The sequence below is a fragment of the Uloborus diversus genome, chromosome 5 (assembly GCF_026930045.1).
Source record: "Uloborus diversus isolate 005 chromosome 5, Udiv.v.3.1, whole genome shotgun sequence".
NCBI classification, from domain to species: Eukaryota; Metazoa; Arthropoda; class Arachnida; order Araneae; family Uloboridae; genus Uloborus; species Uloborus diversus.
In genome coordinates, this window is record NC_072735.1 from 113,105,065 (window position 1) to 113,122,377 (window position 17,313).

The 17,313-nt window shown below is 34.9% G+C and overlaps 1 protein-coding gene across 1 annotated transcript in view; it reads left to right on the forward strand.

Annotated features, from left to right (window-relative positions):
- The window catches only part of LOC129222268 (40S ribosomal protein S25-like), a 38,994-nt gene extending 22,495 nt beyond the window's left edge, over nt 1–16,499 (forward strand). Inside the window, exons 3-4 of the mRNA XM_054856748.1 lie at nt 7,499–7,682; nt 16,388–16,499. Coding sequence (XP_054712723.1) covers nt 7,499–7,682; nt 16,388–16,461 — 258 coding nt within the window. The 3' untranslated portion in view covers nt 16,462–16,499. The remainder of the gene's footprint in view (nt 1–7,498; nt 7,683–16,387) is intronic.
- The last annotated feature ends 814 nt before the right edge of the window (nt 16,500–17,313 follow it).

Consider the following 17,313-nt stretch of genomic DNA (forward strand, 5'->3'; position numbering starts at 1 on the left):
TAACCTGACTTTCCCATATTATTTGTTCGCTTCAGATTGACGTCATTACTCTTCCTTCAACCGCAGCAGCATGGAAATCCATAAAAAAAAAGAGAGGTTTGGGGGAGGAGTTATGACGTCGAATCGGAGCAGGGTGCTACCGATATGTCTCGGAGTTTCAGCCTCACGTTTGTTGTAACGAATGAACTTACCGATCTCGATAAATATTCCTTTATCTCAAAGTTTTTATTTGATCCCAAGCTCTTGAGACTGTTGTGGAAACTTCCTATAACTTGGAGCGTTTTAGCCAGGCCCTTGGGACTTAGAGTTGTCGCGAGTTGACTGTAATCGTAACGCTGCTATGAACCACCCCTTTTGCAAATGAATTCGGAAGTAATCTAGTGGCGCATGCGCCATTTTTTTTACAGGCGCATATGTTCGTTAATTTTACGCCCTTGAAAAGTTCTTGGAAAAAAAGAGTTCATTTTCTAAGTGCTTGAAAACCTTGAAAAAGTATGAAACGTTTCTTTATTGCTTGAATTCTTTTAATATTTTATCAGTGCAATTTTCTGAACATATGTTTGATATATTCAGTAAATTACCGCCCATTAGCCAGGGCTAAAGCAAAAATACGTGAAATACACCGCCAGCTCAGTCATTTCCAGCCGAGGACTGCAGTTTCGTGCTTATTAGCACTCATCAGCCCAGCGTAGGAAAGTGACTGAGCTGGTGATGGAAAACCTCTTAAGGAAGCCAAGAGGTGCGAAACAAACTGGTAGCTAATATAGAATTAGCAGACCAGACGAGTTACCGAAGCAGTGGTTCGGTTCAACTCGAAGATTGAACGCGAGGCAAGGTATATTCAGTAAATTACCGCCCATTAGCCAGGGCTAAAGCAAAAATACGTGAAATACACCGCCAGCTCAGTAATTTCCAGCCGAGGACTGCAGTTTCGTGCTTATTAGCACTCATCAGCCCTGCATTCTTTCCTATGCCGGGATTTCCTATCCCTTTCCTCCCAAGGATCAAGCAAGTGGCGTCCAAGGTGTTCAAACCTGTAGGAAGAAAAATCATGACAATCACAGAATATGTGCAGCAGTATCCATATGAAAGCGACAGCCTCTACAAATTGGGTCGTCAGTGACACCCATTATAGTAAGATGCCGCTTCAAGGTACAATGACCAGTAAGGAGACCGATAGTCCTTCTGACGCTGTTACAGTTCAGACTTAAGAGCTCGTATGCCCTAATACTAGGGTAACCTCTATTAAGTTCTTTCGCCTGCCACTGTACATCAAGGTTGTGCCAGTTATAGTACCAAAAATATCAAAAACAGCCATCATAAGATTTTTCGAAATCCGAATTGCTGGCTCAGGGCCAACAAAAGGGATATCAGAGCCTTTCCGAGCAAGATAGTCGGTTTCCCTGCACTCCGGAGCGTCCTGGTACCCAACAAAGGGTAACCTAATTCAGTTTTGCAAGATTGCAGAGCAAATTATAGCAATCCCAAACAATGTGAGATGTCATAACAACCTTAAGTGCATTTAAGGCAGCTTGACTGTCAGCATATATGAACACAACGGTCTCTATAGCCACGACTCAAGCAAATACCACAACGCACCAGGATAGCATAAATTTCAGCCTGAAAAACAAGTAAACTTGCCGAAAGAACAAAAATACTCAATACCAGTACCGAGACAAGAAACCCCAGTCCTTTCATTCATTTTAGAGCCATCAGTGTACCACAGGGTTGGCAAGTTTTTGCCGGAGGCGGAAAAAAACATGGAAAAACCACGGTTTTTACCGCCCGACAAAAATAGGTTTTAGGCATAGGTCCCGGCAAAAATACCTTTTTGCCGGCAAAAAACCAAACCCTGGTGTACCAGAGTGCAACCTTTACCATGAGATAAGGCAACATCCCTCCAGTCACTCTGATTAAGCCTCTCCATGCACAAAAGAGCTTTAGCTTCAATCCGCATATGGAGGGGGCATAAAACTAAAAGTAGTTCCAGCGCAGTAGTAAACGTTGTCCTAATACATCCAGTCATGGCTATGCAGACCGTCCTCTGCAGCTTGTTGAGCTCATTTCTAACAATGTCAAGTTTGGTTCTGGACCACCAGACAATAGAGCCAAACGTAATGATGGGATAGAAGACCATCTTGTAGATCTAATGGATAACCCTGGGGCTGAGCCCCCAGGTTCTACCAATAGCTCTCTTGCAAGACCAAAGGACCTTACTAGCCTTTGCCAGACAGTAGGTGAAGTGCTTCTTCCAGTTCATCTTGGAGTCAAAATAGATCCCAAGATACTTGACCTCGTCAGAGCAGCTGAGAGTTTGTCTAAAAAAAAGTAATGTTACTGACCTAGCAATTTGAACGTGCTCGAAAGCAGAATAAGCTCTAAAAATCCTACAGAGTAAAGGGGCAAGAACCTCAATGCCCTTATGAAGAAGGGCTGGAACAATGCCATCCATTACAGGAGTCTTGAAAGGCTTAAGTGAGTTAATTGCCCAAAGAACCCTTTCATAAGTGACAATACTTCTAGTACAGTCCCATTTGCATTTTGTGTACCAGATAACAGGTAATGTGGCCAAAGGGAGTGGGCCATCTATAATGTTTGAACCAGGGAAATGAACCTTTAGTATCTCTGCTAGGGTATCGCATCCAGATTCAGTGAAGCTACTGTCAGTACGCTTTAATGTATTTAGCAGTATTTTATTAATGTAGTAGCAGTTTGTCTCTGGTCATGAATTTCATTATTCTGGCCATAGCGGGAACATCCTTAATATTATAACAAACATTCTTCCAGGAATCATATTTAGCATCCCTGATGGCTTTATTGTAATCAGTGAGGATGCTTTCAGAGGATCACTTTTTGAGGCAAATGTGATAGGCATTTAATATTGTGGGGGGTGGGGGAGTGGGCGTTGGCTAAGGGTGGATGCAGGCTACTATTTTAGGGGGGGGGGGTAGTGCTTAAGATTGACCCCAAAATCAAACCTTCGGTTTTAGATACGTAACGTTCCTGTAACAGTTTGGGTGTTAATGAAAAGCAGCAAATCGACAAGACACTTATAGAGCATAGACAATACTATTATCTTACTAATTAATATCATAAGCAGTAAAAAGTAATGTTTCAAATATTTGCTTTTGAAAATAATTGAATTGAAAACAACTGAAATCATTTATATTTTATTCATAAACTGAACACAATCTTACTACTATTATATATGCGAAAGTTTGTATGGATGGATGTTTGTTACTCTTCCACGCAAAAACTACTGAACGGATTTTGATGAAACTTTACAATAATATAGCTTATGCATCAGAATAACACATAGGGTAGTTTTCGTCCCGTTATGGGGGGAAAAACCGCCTTAGGGGAGCAATAAAATACAATTTTCGTATAAATTCTGTAATATAGGGATGAAAAAATACTTGCACATATTTACATTATATGTCCATCGAAAGCTCTGATTTTTCTGCTGAAGATGGCACCTGTTCGAAATTTCTAAGTAGAATAAAAAACTAGTTATGCGCTTTTTAGTTCCATGTTCGAAGGCTTTCCTAAACTCAATACAGTATTTAGTGAATCATCTCAACTACCTGTCGATAGCGACAATTGTTGTATTGTTGACTATCTTTGCTTTTCATGACTGTTCAAGGCTTTTCTCAAGTCAAATCTTGAAGTAAGATTTTTGCACAAGATTGGCAAATAATATATGATTTGGCTGATCATTTTCCATTTAAACGGAACTTTAATGTAATTTGGTTTTTATTATTATTTATGCTGATTGAACACTTACTCATTATCCAATTAACCAGCAGATCGCCAAAATTTTTGTAGAAAGATTTCCGTAGCTGATGCATTTGGCAGTTTTTTTCAACGTCGCTGTTTTTGAAGCCGAGGACTACGTCATAATGTTTCTCAGCTTTCACCATGTAAACAAAATATCGCCAATCAAAGAATCTTTAAAAAACTTTTTTTACTGTGTTAAATAATCCAGCAACTAAATTAGGCAAATCTTAATTTCCAGCAACAAAATGTCTTATTTAAGTTATATTTAAAAATTACTTTAAATAAAACAGCACAAAAACTTCCATTAAATTTCCTTTTTGCACAATTTCAAACAATCGCCAAATTTTACTACTTATTTTGGAAACATTTCGGATGAAACTCTTTATTGCCATTTTATGGTGACCAAAAGTATCTCAGCATCTGGCGATAATATCTTTGTAACGAAAATTAATATCATATCGTTTCACAAAGTAAGGAACGAAGGAGGGAGCATCATCGAAGGTATCCCAAAACGATTCCCGCAAATTGGGTAAAATCGCACCAAGAGCCCACAATGATTGAAATTTCCCAAAATAACTAAAGCAAGTATAAGGGGATTACGTGCAACTTCATTAGCAATACAGAGGAGGTTTTAGACTCCATGTTAAAAAAAAGTATCAACAGATTAATCTTTTAAACATGAGAAGAATAATTTCATGTTTTGGAAATTTGTATATGCTTAAATATAGTGCTTTCGTTTCTAAATCAATACTATTTTGTTCTTAATACTTATTGCTATTTTACTTTTATGGGTAAGCAAGAAGCTCGATTTTTAATCACGTCAAAGCAGTTTGTTATGAGTTTTTTTCAGTGGAAACAGAAAATGAATGAAAGTAGCGATTGTTCCTCACAATTACTACTGAACCAAGCAACGCCGGGTACTTTTGCTAGTGTGGATATATATTAGGTTAGAGCGATGATCCTTCCCTCATATAGTAATTTGAACTATTTTGAAGTTTTGAAAAAATTATAAAGGCTGATTTTTTTGGTTGATTTAATATCTCGAAATAAAAAATGGCTGAATATTTTGATTGATTGGCCCTTGAACGGTTATTGATTTTTTTTTTAAATGTCAATGATGAATCTTTGTTGGGACTGAGTACTATTATGACCAAATATCCCAACGTGTTCTGAACATTAAAAAGATACTTATTACTAGAGACGTACCGAGTAGCTTTTCGGCCGAGTACCGAGTACTCGGCCTTTCACTACTCGGCCGAGTACCGAGTTACCGAGTACTCGGCCGAGTTACCAAGTACCAATTATGTTTTAAGAAGAACCACCGACACACATGTGATGAATTTTGAACTTATTGGAATAGTAGTATAGATCTCCTTGTCTATATAATAGTTTTTAAAACTGAATTCCTGCAGAAATTCAATTATGCATTATATAAACAATTTTGTTTTAGTCAAAAGTTTTACAAAAAAATTATTTTTAAAATTAAAAATAAATAAATAAAAGGTATGATTAATCAAGTTGGAATTAAAACAAATTACAGTAAAATCCCTCTAATGCGAACACTAACAGGACAATTTTTTTTTGTCCGCAATAGAGAGGTGTCCGCAGGATAAGGGTTTAATAATGTTATTTGTATTGGAACTGGGGAATTAAAAATTGTCCACATAAGAGGGGTGTCCGTTAGGAGGGGTTTCACTGTAACCAATCAATTATAGTTTTAGTCCACCAAACACAAATATTTTTTTAATACAACAAATGTGCAGGAACACTGCAGACACATGTTTCTGCCCCCACCCCCTCCCGTTACACGGAACGTCTTTTTCAGTGCATAACATGTGAGCTAAAGAATGTAAAGACATTCGACAAAAAAATCCAACTTTTGTCGGATGCCTTTAAATCCACGAGCTCCCATTTTGTGCATTGAAAAAGGAATTCCTTGTAACGCCAAAACAAATGTCTGCAGTGTTCCTGCACTGTACTTTTAACGTTGTTTTATTTCCTTTTATTTTTTAAGCAAAGGTATTTTTATATTTTTTATAACTAATTTTTGTTTATAGCAAAAATCCATTTTTAATATAAAAATTCCATATTTTCTATACTTAACCTTTTTTGCATAATTTTTAATAAATAAGTTTTATTAACTTTGGGGACATTAAAATAAAGATTTATTCCATTGAAGCATTACAAACTTCATTATTCTCAAAATTTAAGTTTGACTTATAAATTTTAATTGTAAATGATTGCAGAATATAATGCTTGCTCTTGTTTTTTATAAATTTTATTACAGCTTTGGACAATATTCAATTTTTTGCAACTACACGGTATTGGCCGAGTATCTGATCAGAATTTGGCCGAGTACCGAGTACTCGGCAAATTGGCCGAGTAGGCCGAGTACCGAGTAGTTACCGAGTACTCGGTACGTCTCTACTTATTACGGTAGAATCTCATTTCTCCGCCCCTTGTTAATCCAGATCAAATTTGCCTTTACATTTTGTTACCTTATACTAAAATAATTATTTACTTAAAAAAAAACTTGGGAAATAAAATATTTCTTAATTTGTGGCGTTTTCTGTGATACGGCTAATGTTAAATTAAGGGGTCATTGAGCCACCGTCTTAAAAATTTGAGTAAGAAGCTAAAACTTGTACAGCATAATATTAGTAAGTGTAAAAAAAAGGGGGGGGGGTTGTCCTGGACTCTGGCTGAAAGCAAGCTTTTTTTTTAACCATCCGGGGGGGGGGGGGGAGGTTGAAATTTTCAGGACATGCTTGTTGCATACTTGCCAACTCTACTGTTTTTAACGGGAGACTCCCGTTTTTTGCTTCCATCTCCCGATTTCCCCTTTTTTATGATTTTCTCCCGTTTTTGCAGTCAATCATCAAAAAGTTTCACTTTCTTCTTAATAGATGGCACCCTTTCCTTGTTTACCAATGTTAGGGAATAAGAATTTTTCCAATTAATAACTCATTTTGTTAAAATTAATTTTTTGGAAGCTTTCCTCTTTGCATGTTCAACGAAACATGTGCTTTCTCGAAAATTGCAGCACATTTCAATCCTTTTGCATCTTGGAAATATTTCAATTATTTTTGAAGTTTAAAGTTGTTTTAACATGAGCTACCCTATACCTATTTAATTTATATTTTATTTTAATTTTTATTGATTTTTCTTTTCAGATTTTAGTTATTAAATTTTTGTAGCTACTTTTTTGGTAGAGACTGGGGAATGTACAAAACTTTAGCAAATTCACTCCTTGTTTTTTGGTTTTTCCTTTGCAGTATATTTTTCTTGCTACTACCAAATAGCTTACATCTGTGAAAAATCCCCATTGCACTTCAAATTTAGTATTCATGTTATTTAAAAGCATAATTTAATAATTCTGCTGCGAAGATATGTCGCTGGTGAATCGCCTAAATGCCTCTAGTGGAATCTCCTGTTTTTCTTTCTTTGAAGGTTGGCAAGTATGTTGTTGGGATATTGCTTTTTTTAGAAGAGATGTTGACTTAGTTTGCTGATTAATTACTGTTTAGCTGCAGATGGCAAGAAAAATAAGGAGCAGGTACATACAAGGATATTCTCGTGCTCGTCATGGGTGGGTTGCACGAGCCGCCGTAGGACAGTGAGATTGATAAGGCCACTACAGTAGGTTAAACCAGCCGTCTTGAGGGCTACTCTGTGGTGTTTTTTATTATCTAGTCTTAATTTTTTTTTCTTTCTATTGCAGAAGTGGTCTAAAGGAAAAGTACGTGACAAATTGAACAACTTGGTTTTGTTTGACAAAGCAACATATGAAAAAATGTTAAAAGAAATTCCAAGCTATAAGTTAATTACTCCATCTGTTGTGTCAGATCGTTTGAAGGTTCGAGGCTCATTAGCTAGAAAAGCTTTGGAAGAATTGCAGCAGAAAGGTAAATACAAATGCAACCTAAGATCCATTAATGTTCATTTTATATGCTTAATTTACTGTGCAATAAAACTGCAAATTGTAATTGGTAGCCTATAGCTACAAAAATCCCAGAAAATAGTCACCAAATTTCAAAAAATGGTAGCCAAACTATGATTTAGTTCTCAACTCGAGCTAAAGTGAGATGAAATAATACCTTGAGAAACAAGGCATTGAACCTCAATATTCATAGTAGGATTCACCAAGAGACCGTTACCGCTGACTGTATGTTGTTTATTTTACATAGCTTGAATGTCTTTTGCATAGCTGCCAACTTGTACGATTCAGTCGTACATTGTAAGAATTTCAGACGTTTTGTAAGGTTGTATGGTCTTATGGCCAATTTGTACAATTTTTAGGTTTCTGGTTTTAATTTTACGATAAATTGCGAACGGTTGAAGTTTCCTATTACTACCAGCACTTTTGAAAGCAACCCCTGAAGGCATGATGTAAACGCCTTGAAAAGCACAAAGATTCTCTGTTATTCTCTGTGCTATTCGTCTCCTAAAGACTTTCGTTTGAAGCCAACATTTGGCACAATATCTCGGTTGGCGAAGCAGTTCAGCGCAGAACGATAAGTTTTGCCGCCAAGCATCAAGGAAGTACCAACATGATTGGTGGGGTTTTCCAGCTAAGGCCCCTATAGTGGAGGAGCAGACGCATCCGCCATTTTGGAGCAAACTTGATCCAGTGCTTCGTAGCATTAGCATTGCTGCCGATGTTTACATTTCTTTAGCATATATTAAAATGAGTCAAATGGGTGGTTGTTCGGCTGTTAATTGTATAAACAGCTTCAAAAAAGGATTTCGGCTCTTCAGATTTCCATTAGATTCAGAAAGAAAAAAGAAATGGATAATTAATAGCCCGCGAAGTGACTAGCAACCTGGAAACGACGCCAACTGTTTCCGAAATTTCGCCAATTTCACCTTCGCCCTCCGACTCTCTCGTTCCCTGTTTGGTGAATGATTGCCAATAAAGGTAGCTTTCCCTGTTGCATACCTGCCAACTTGTACGGTTTGGCCGTACATTGTACGGTTTTGGTACAAATTGTACGGTTGTAAGGTTCTGTACTAAAATTGTACGGTTTCGCGTAAAATTTCCCCCAAAACCTAAAAATGCAAAACTTTCGTTCAAACAATCAAACGCGCTCAAGCCCATCTATCTACAATCGACCGGAGCCACCCCGCAATGCTTTTACGCATGGTGATCACTGAGCTTTCAAACCCAAGCCTTTACGCGAAGCAGAAATGCGCAATTTCAACGTACCACATAGACTAATAATAAGAGTAGACCGAGCTTTCTCATTCTTGCTGATGAAGAAAATTGGTTCATAGATGTATCATATGACTAGTGGAAGGGCTTGGCGAAGACTTTGGCAGCATGGTTGCTAGATGGCAGCATTATCTACAGTTTGGCACTCGACATGTATTTTACGACAATGTGTTTTCATTAAAAAAAACTTCCAGGTGCAGAGATTGAACTGTTTTTCTTTTAGTTATGCATTGTTTTGACATTAGTAATAGTTTTTGATCAGTTTTCGGTAACTTTTATTTCATTTGGAGCTGTCAGCGTTGACGTGAACGAAATGGCGTAAACGTTTTGCGTTAACGCAAAAATGTACTAATCGGTATCTTAAATTGAAACTGTAGGTAAAAATCTTACCGTTTGTTGATTCTTCTTGGTCGCTTGCATCTTTGATTGCTAAGAGAGTTATTGAAATTGACTAAAGAAAATGCACAGTACTATCTAAACGAAAAACTCACTATATTAACAAAATATTTACAACTTAGAATAACAAATTTACAAATCGGACTCCATAAAAGATCATTCTTCCGTGTTCCATAAATTCTATTTTTCTTATTTCGCACTGGCGTTGATCGTCTGCTACGATCAACGCCCGCTGTTGCTAGGATATCCACCAGTCACATGGTTTGGTTTATGAGCAGCAAAAGGGTTGCCATAGCTCGGTCTACTCTTATTATTAGTCTATGACATACCATCCAACACTTTTCTCCTAGCCTCTACGCATGCGCTATTTGTTTATAAACGAAGGAAGTTGTTAAGCCCGCCTCCATGCGTCGATCGTGATTTTTAGCAACTCGTTGAGCATCCACTCCTGCCGGCTAGAAAGACGTGCAGCAATAGCGTAATCGGCGTTGCTCGCCTCGTGTGAATTTATTTTTGGATTTTGCTTCCGTAACAGTGTTCTTTCTTTCTGGATTGGATAATCGTCACTGCCGTGAAATGGAGAAGGAAAAAGTTATAATCAAGTGTTTCTGGAATTCTATGCACAAGAAATCCCCTGCATAAAACAGTCAAGGAAAGGGCCCTCATTTGCGCTCTGTACCATTTGCAGTTGCGATATAAAAATTGCGCATGGTGGCAAAAGTGATATTAAGGACCATGTTGCAACTAAAAAGCACCAAGATTATATGGCAATTTAAGAAAAATCTCAGAGACTCGGGACATTCTTTAATCGTGTGGACGACGCTGCGGGAAGTGATGTCATACGTGCGGAGTGCCTCTTCACCAGTTTCATATTAGAGCATAATCTGCCTATAGCAATAGCTGATCATGCAGGGCAACTCTTTAAAAAAATGTTTCCTAAATGTGAAATTGCTAAAAAATTTGCATGTGGTCGGACTAAAACGAGCGCCATAATTAAGGAGATGGCGTTAGAAGGTAAAAGCTCATTAAGGGACATTCTACAAAAAACAGTGTTTACAATCTCTGTTGATGGTAGCAATGATTCAAATGCACAAATTTATCCTATTGTGGTAGTTTATTTCAACACTGAAGAGGGCAAAATAAAAAATTCTCTTCTAGCTCTTCCTGTGCTATCTGGGCGCTGTACTGGAGAAAACATTGGGAAATTATTACTTGATACCTTGCAGGTAAAAAACATTAGTGTAGAGAACTGCATAGCTTATAGTGCAGACAATGCAAATGTAATGATTGGCGATAAGAAGGGTGTTACTGCTCATCTTAAAAGCAGAAATGAAAATCTCATTTTCATGGGCTGTGTTTGTCACCTTATTCACTCAGCTGCTGAGAAGGCAGCCAACTCCCTTTCTGTATCAGTGGATGACATTTTAGTCGACATATTTTATTATTTGGAGAAAAGTGCAAAGAGAAAAGAAGAGTTAAGATTTGCAAGACCGATTTGATGTGGAAAACCACAAAATTCTTAAACACGTGTGTACTCGGTGGCTGTCTCTAGGCAGGAGTTTAAAACGGTTATTAGAACAATGGGATGTACTTTGTAGTTTTTTTAAAAATCAGATTGTACAAGCGGATAATTCTAAGAAAAATTCTTCACTTGAATCATACCGAATTCCCTTGAAAACATCTAAGAAAAGCTCTTCATGCAGCAGTGAGCAGCCAACCAAAAAATTGAAGACAAATTCAAGTTGTGCTATGAATATGCCAAGTTAAAGTAAGAAAAGCACTGTATGTACTCAGAGTTATTTGACAAGAGAGGAACGATTACTTATGTTTTTAACTTCTGATTTGAACAAAGCTTATTGTTTATTTTTGAACTTCATGATACCAATTTTTGAAAAAACAAATGTAATATTGCAGTCTGCAGAACCGAAAATTCATGTTTTAAATTCTTTATTGTTAGAAATGTTCAAAGATATTTTATGCAAATTTGTTCAGCCATTTGTTCTCAAAAGTTGTGTATGTATAACTGATGTGAAGTATGCTGAGAGATGCAACCAGAAAAATGACCAAGATTTGTTAATTGGTAGTGCTACCTTAAAAGTAGTCAATAAATTAGAAAGTAAGGAAAAACAGCAATTTTATTCTGATGTTAGACAGTACTTTTCTGCATGCTGCAATTATATCAGACTCAAGTTTCTGATTAATAGCGATGTATTAATGCATGCTGAAGTTGCGCACATTGACAAAATTTCCCAAAAGTCTTTCATGGATGTGCATTATTTTTTAGATATCTTTCCAGCTATTAGTTTCAAAAATTCTAGCGAAACTGTAGATGAGGCCAAAGATCAACTCCAAGCAGAATTTTGTGCTCTACAAATTGATGACTTACCACTTGAGGTAATAAATGAAGAAACAGTGGATAAAAAGTGGTTTGTTTTGGGCAAATTTAAAGCAGCGGATGGATCACTTAAATATAGTAGAATAGCTAGATTCATGTTGTGCATCTTAACAATACCACACAGTAACTGTGAATGTGAAAGAGTATTCAGCTGTGTGCGGAAAACAAGAACTGAAACCCGAAGTTCTTTATCAAACGAGAACTTAGAAAATGTTTTACTAGCCAAAAACATGCAGAAACAATTCTGCTATCAACAGAATTTTAATAAAGAGTTTTTGGCTAAGGCTAAATCTGCTACGTATAAACATTTAAAAAGTATGGAGGCAGAGTAATTTTTTTTTTTTTAATTTGCAGTATGAGGTTGGACCAAAATTAGGTACCCCAGTACCTCATCAAGATATTGTAATTTTTTGAACATTTCTATTTTTAGTTTTCAATGGCCTTCTATGTTTTCTAGTACAGTTATGTTTCTTGTAATGTAATAAAAATGTAAAGGAAATTAGAGTGTTATTGTTATTTTGAATCATTGTAAGGTTTTGAACAGGAGATTGTAAGGTTTTCCAAGTAGACATGTTGGCAGGTATGCTGTTGTACGCTTGCTCCAAAATGGCGGATGCGTCGCCCTCTCCAGTTATATGGGCTCTATTTCCAGCGACCTTCAACTGAAGGGCGTGGCCTAAGCATAAATCTCTGATGCAACGCGCATGAGGCATTAAGTTAAAATTTCTAAAGCTAAGAAATAACCAGATATTTCTGGAATGTTATTTGGAAGATTACCCTAGAATCTTCGAATCACGAAAAGGACAACACTTTGCATTTTGCTCAGTTTGCATATGGATATCAAGATCGCACATGGAGGAGCTAACGTCACCAGACATCATATTTTTACAAAAAAGCACCAAGTCCTATAAAAAACTACTGTTAAAAGCACCATTACTGAGACATTTTTTGATAGACAATATTTAAAAGCTGTGAAGTCGGCAACTTTTCGAAGCTGTTCAAAGAAATAAAAGTTTATTTATTTACTTATTTTTAAATTTATTTATTCAGTTTTTTTTTTTTTTTTTTTTTGCTTATAAAAGCAAAATCATTTAAAGGTAAGGTTTTGAAAATATTATACTTAAAAGTTTGATACTTCGGTAAGTTGGCATGTTGGCAGCTATGCTTTTGCTGCATATAGATTTTTTACATAGCTTGAATGTTTACGCGATTCAGAACTATGCAATTCAACTATGAAGTTAACAACATACACTTACGGCCGAAGTTTTCATTTGTACAATTAGACCGTTTACTCCTTTGTCTTGACTCTTTGTCTTTAAGTAATAAGGGTACTGTAATCACAGTTTTAAGAAGAAATCATTATTCTTTAGATTAATTTTGATTAGACCTTACAAGTTATTACTTCCTCATGTTTTAAATTTTGTTGCTAAAATTGTATGTTAAATCAAAACTTATTATTATTTTTTTTTTTTTGCATCTCATTCTACGCTACCGCGGATTATACAAAGATTTCTTTTTTTTCTGGCCAATTTTAAGCAGAAAAGTACGGTAGTTATAGCGACTGGCACAACTAAGGAGAGATAATTGTGCATATTTTAGGATTTGCAAATTTCAGGCCATAAACTGTAAGAGCTGTATCTTTAAGTTGAAAAAAAAAAAAAAAAAAAAAAAAAAACATTAAAAAAAAATCACGAATTACTTCCTAAAAGATAAAATTCTTTTAGCAGTTACTTAAACTTTTTTTTTAATTCCTCTTGTCATACAATATTAGCTTTTTGCTGTAACTCTGCAGGAATCTTTTAGCATCTGCTTTCGTTTTGCAATATTTCTAATTATTTCTTGAATAGTACAAGATATATATCATATTGAGCAAAAAGTTTTTAGACTAAGTGTTTTTATGTGATTGCATTGCTCTGCATGCAGAAAATGCATAATATTAAGATAGCACCAATTTGTGCCTAAATGTGCAGATTTGCATCTGTTATTGCAGTCCCTTACGCATGTTTGAGTTTCTGCAGAACAGGCATTTGGAGCTGTTTAATGATTTTTTGAGTTAGAACCGCTTTTGCAAAACTCGATCGTTTTAATTTAGGTTGTGATTCTTTTAGTGTGAATGTAATAATTATGTGTTACCATTATTTTCCACTATCCTCCTGTTTTTTTTTCGGTAGCAGTAGGCTTGTATGTTTTTTGCAACCCCCATTCAAAAATGTGAATCAAATTGCATTCAAATTGATTTATGCCAATAGCTACTGTAAAAATGGAGTATAAAATAGAGGTGTAATTTTGGATGGTGAAATTTAAGATGGCGATAAAAGAATAAAATCGAGGAATTCAAATGCTGGTAATCCATTTGCAGACATTGCAAGTCGCTCCAAATCAGGAGTATTTTCCTAATTTTTAGCCTGTCTCAAAATTTTGGCAGTAGTGTCAATTTGAATTATTACACCTTTATTGTTAGTTTGAAAAATATTGCTGTGAACCTTTTTTTTTAAATTTAATTTTTTTATTATGAGTATTTATTCACTGCTCTTTTCATGTTCTTGTTTCAACTGTTTTAAAATTCCCTTTCTTATGACATACTTTCAGAAAGTCATATTTTCTTTGCAATATCATCATTATTTGCTTATAGGATTAAATATAAAAGTTTTAATTGTGACTTTTTTTGAATCTTGAGATTTGTTAATCAAGTATATCAGTATAACCTATATGTCTTGTATATATTCGGTTAAGTAAGTAAATAACACATGTACCAATCAAAAAACTTATAGAACTTACTTGTAATTCTGGGTTTGTATGCAGGGTTGTTCTGTTTTCCCCGCTTTCGAAAAAATTGTCATGAAATGGACCAAATGATATTTTGTCCATTTTATCCACTTTATAAGTAAACTAAAAGTTTTGAGTTAAATATTTGAAGTTTCAAAATAATACAAAATTATTTAGATTTTTCCTATTCAAGTAATATTTTAATATAAAAAAGCATGCATAAATATGCATATAAACAATTGATTGTAAAATATTTTAAAGCGAAAATAAAAAAGTAAGATCAGTTGAACTTTATTGTAAGTGTTAATCAAAAGTGTTGAAATAAATTATACTGCATGTAATAGCATTTATAAAACAAGCACATCAGCTGAATTTTAAGATGTTTATCTGTGACATGGATTTTTGTTGCCCATAAAAAGTGCATTTATAAAATTAAAAAGTAGAAAGAAAAAGTTTTTAAAGGTTAGAGTTTCAAAACATTAAAAATCATATTTAAAAAGAAAAAGAAAAACTACTTGATATTAATAAAAGAAATGTTGACATGAAGTAAAATCTGTTCTTGCAATACAAATACTAATGCGATGATCAGCAACAGGCTCTGACAAGGTTGTTCCTAGTCGATTTATTAGTCCCCAATGAAGATTAATGGCCCTTTTTAAGCTATCTACCCTCTTGCCTGTTATAGCCCTTTCACTGTTCTGGGTACCCACAACCATACTAAAGTAAATATTTTACTATGTGGTGACATCAATAAAAACTCAAAAAATATAGCAGTTATAAAATATTTTTAGTTTATATATTGTATATAATAGTCTAATCATGCCCAATAGCTTGTTCATTGTTAAATTTTATTATTTTTAGATTTATGAAATTCTAAAGCTATTGATTCAATTAAATGATAAATTTGTAATAGAAAATGTATTAGAATAATATACTAATTTTATTACACCATAACAATAAATTTATGTATGTATAATCGGTATTTTTTTTTTTTTTTTCATTTCGTCCAATTTTGTTCAGTTTCTGCCGGCGTCCTAGACATTACAAAAAAGTGGACAAAATAGCAACTTTGTTTCTTTGCCCTATAAAAACATTAAAAAAAAGCTCATTTGAAAAAAAAAATGCTCACTTTTTTTTTTTTTTTTTTTGTGCTTGAATGTTTTTAAACACCAAATTGGAATTTTTTTTATTTATCTCATAAATGCGAATTTCAAAAAATAAACCCCTTTTTACCCTTTCAGTAAAACAACGAAGTCCCTTAAAAGGCACACTTCCCATTTTTTTGCTTTACAGGTTTTAGAGGCATTTAAAACTGAGGGTTTTGTAGTAAATCCATATATCAGAGTAGATTTAAGAATTCAAAATTTTACTTAGCCCAAAGTGGGCAGAACACACTTTGAATTTAGTTATATAGCCCCATTTTCATTTTTAGTTGCTGCTTCCATCCAGGGATTTTTTAGGAAAATAATGCAGCATCCAGCAAATAGCTGGGCTATAATCTTTTTTTTGCACGTTACCTTTCATAGTGATGCCGAAAAATTCATTAAGCGCGGACCAATGTCCTGAATAAAATGGTGACTCAAAATGAAAAGTATGCTATAAAACTGAGTTAGTTTTTTTTTTTTTAATTCTGGTCCATAACTTAGCTATTGTGAGAGAACCTTTGTGGGATTTTTCAGGCTGCTCAGTTAAGCAAATTTGCATAAAAGAAATTATTTCCTTTTATATTTGAACAAGAAAAATGCTTTTGATTCTAGGATTAATTTTGTTAACTTTGTGTTTGTACTTTTTTTAGTATATATTTTGCTTCTGCTGTTATATAATCATTATATTATTTTCAGGACTAATAAAGCAAGTTGTAAAGCATCACAGTCAAGTCATTTACACAAGAGTAACAAAAGAAGACACTTCTTAAAGTAACTGAATGATGTAATAAAAACATTTTTATAGACACTCATTGTCATTTGTCCACTTTTCAAGAATATATATTTTTTAAATTTTACAAGTTTAAATGATATGTTAGCATGTCATTTGAACTGTTTTTAATTGAGTCATTTTGTTAGAGCTGAGCTTTAGCCATAGAGGGATATTCAGGCAGTGCCCATACTCAAAACATGTATTTTCTGATAAAAGTTTCAAACATATTTGTTATAATTAACTCAAAGTATGTAATGCAATATTCATCATCACTAGTTGACCCGTGCGGAACTCCGCACTCTGCTTCAATTTTTTTTCAGCGGAAAGCAGAGGAGTAAAAAATGATTTCTTACTATTAAAGTTGATAGTAATTTTAATGTTTTATATCGTATTCGCGGATAAATAATGAAAGGTTTACTGGGTGAAACTCGTAGTTTCAATTTGGCGTAGTATTTTTTCATTTGTCCAAAGAACACCCTTCGATTAACAGTCAACTTATCCGAATGATAACTGTAGCCTGCATAAAGGAATCAAAACACCAAGTAGCGTTCCCCATTGCATTTATTTTATTAACGTGTGTTATCTGCTGTATGTTATGAGTACATGTACTGTGTAATATTAATCTGAATATGCTATTATGTCGGACAGCTCGAGCTTGCCCGAAGTTCAGTTAGTTTATAGCGGACCAACTAAGTCCAGTGCTTTTAAGCTTTATTAAGGGAGAGGAAAGGGGAGCCAAACAAAAAAAAAAGCCTTACAATTTAGAAGTAATTTAGCACCATGTTGCATCAAGTTTTCATAACGGCAAGGAGCGTTTCGTCTCATTTATTCTATTCCCTCGAGTTTGTTA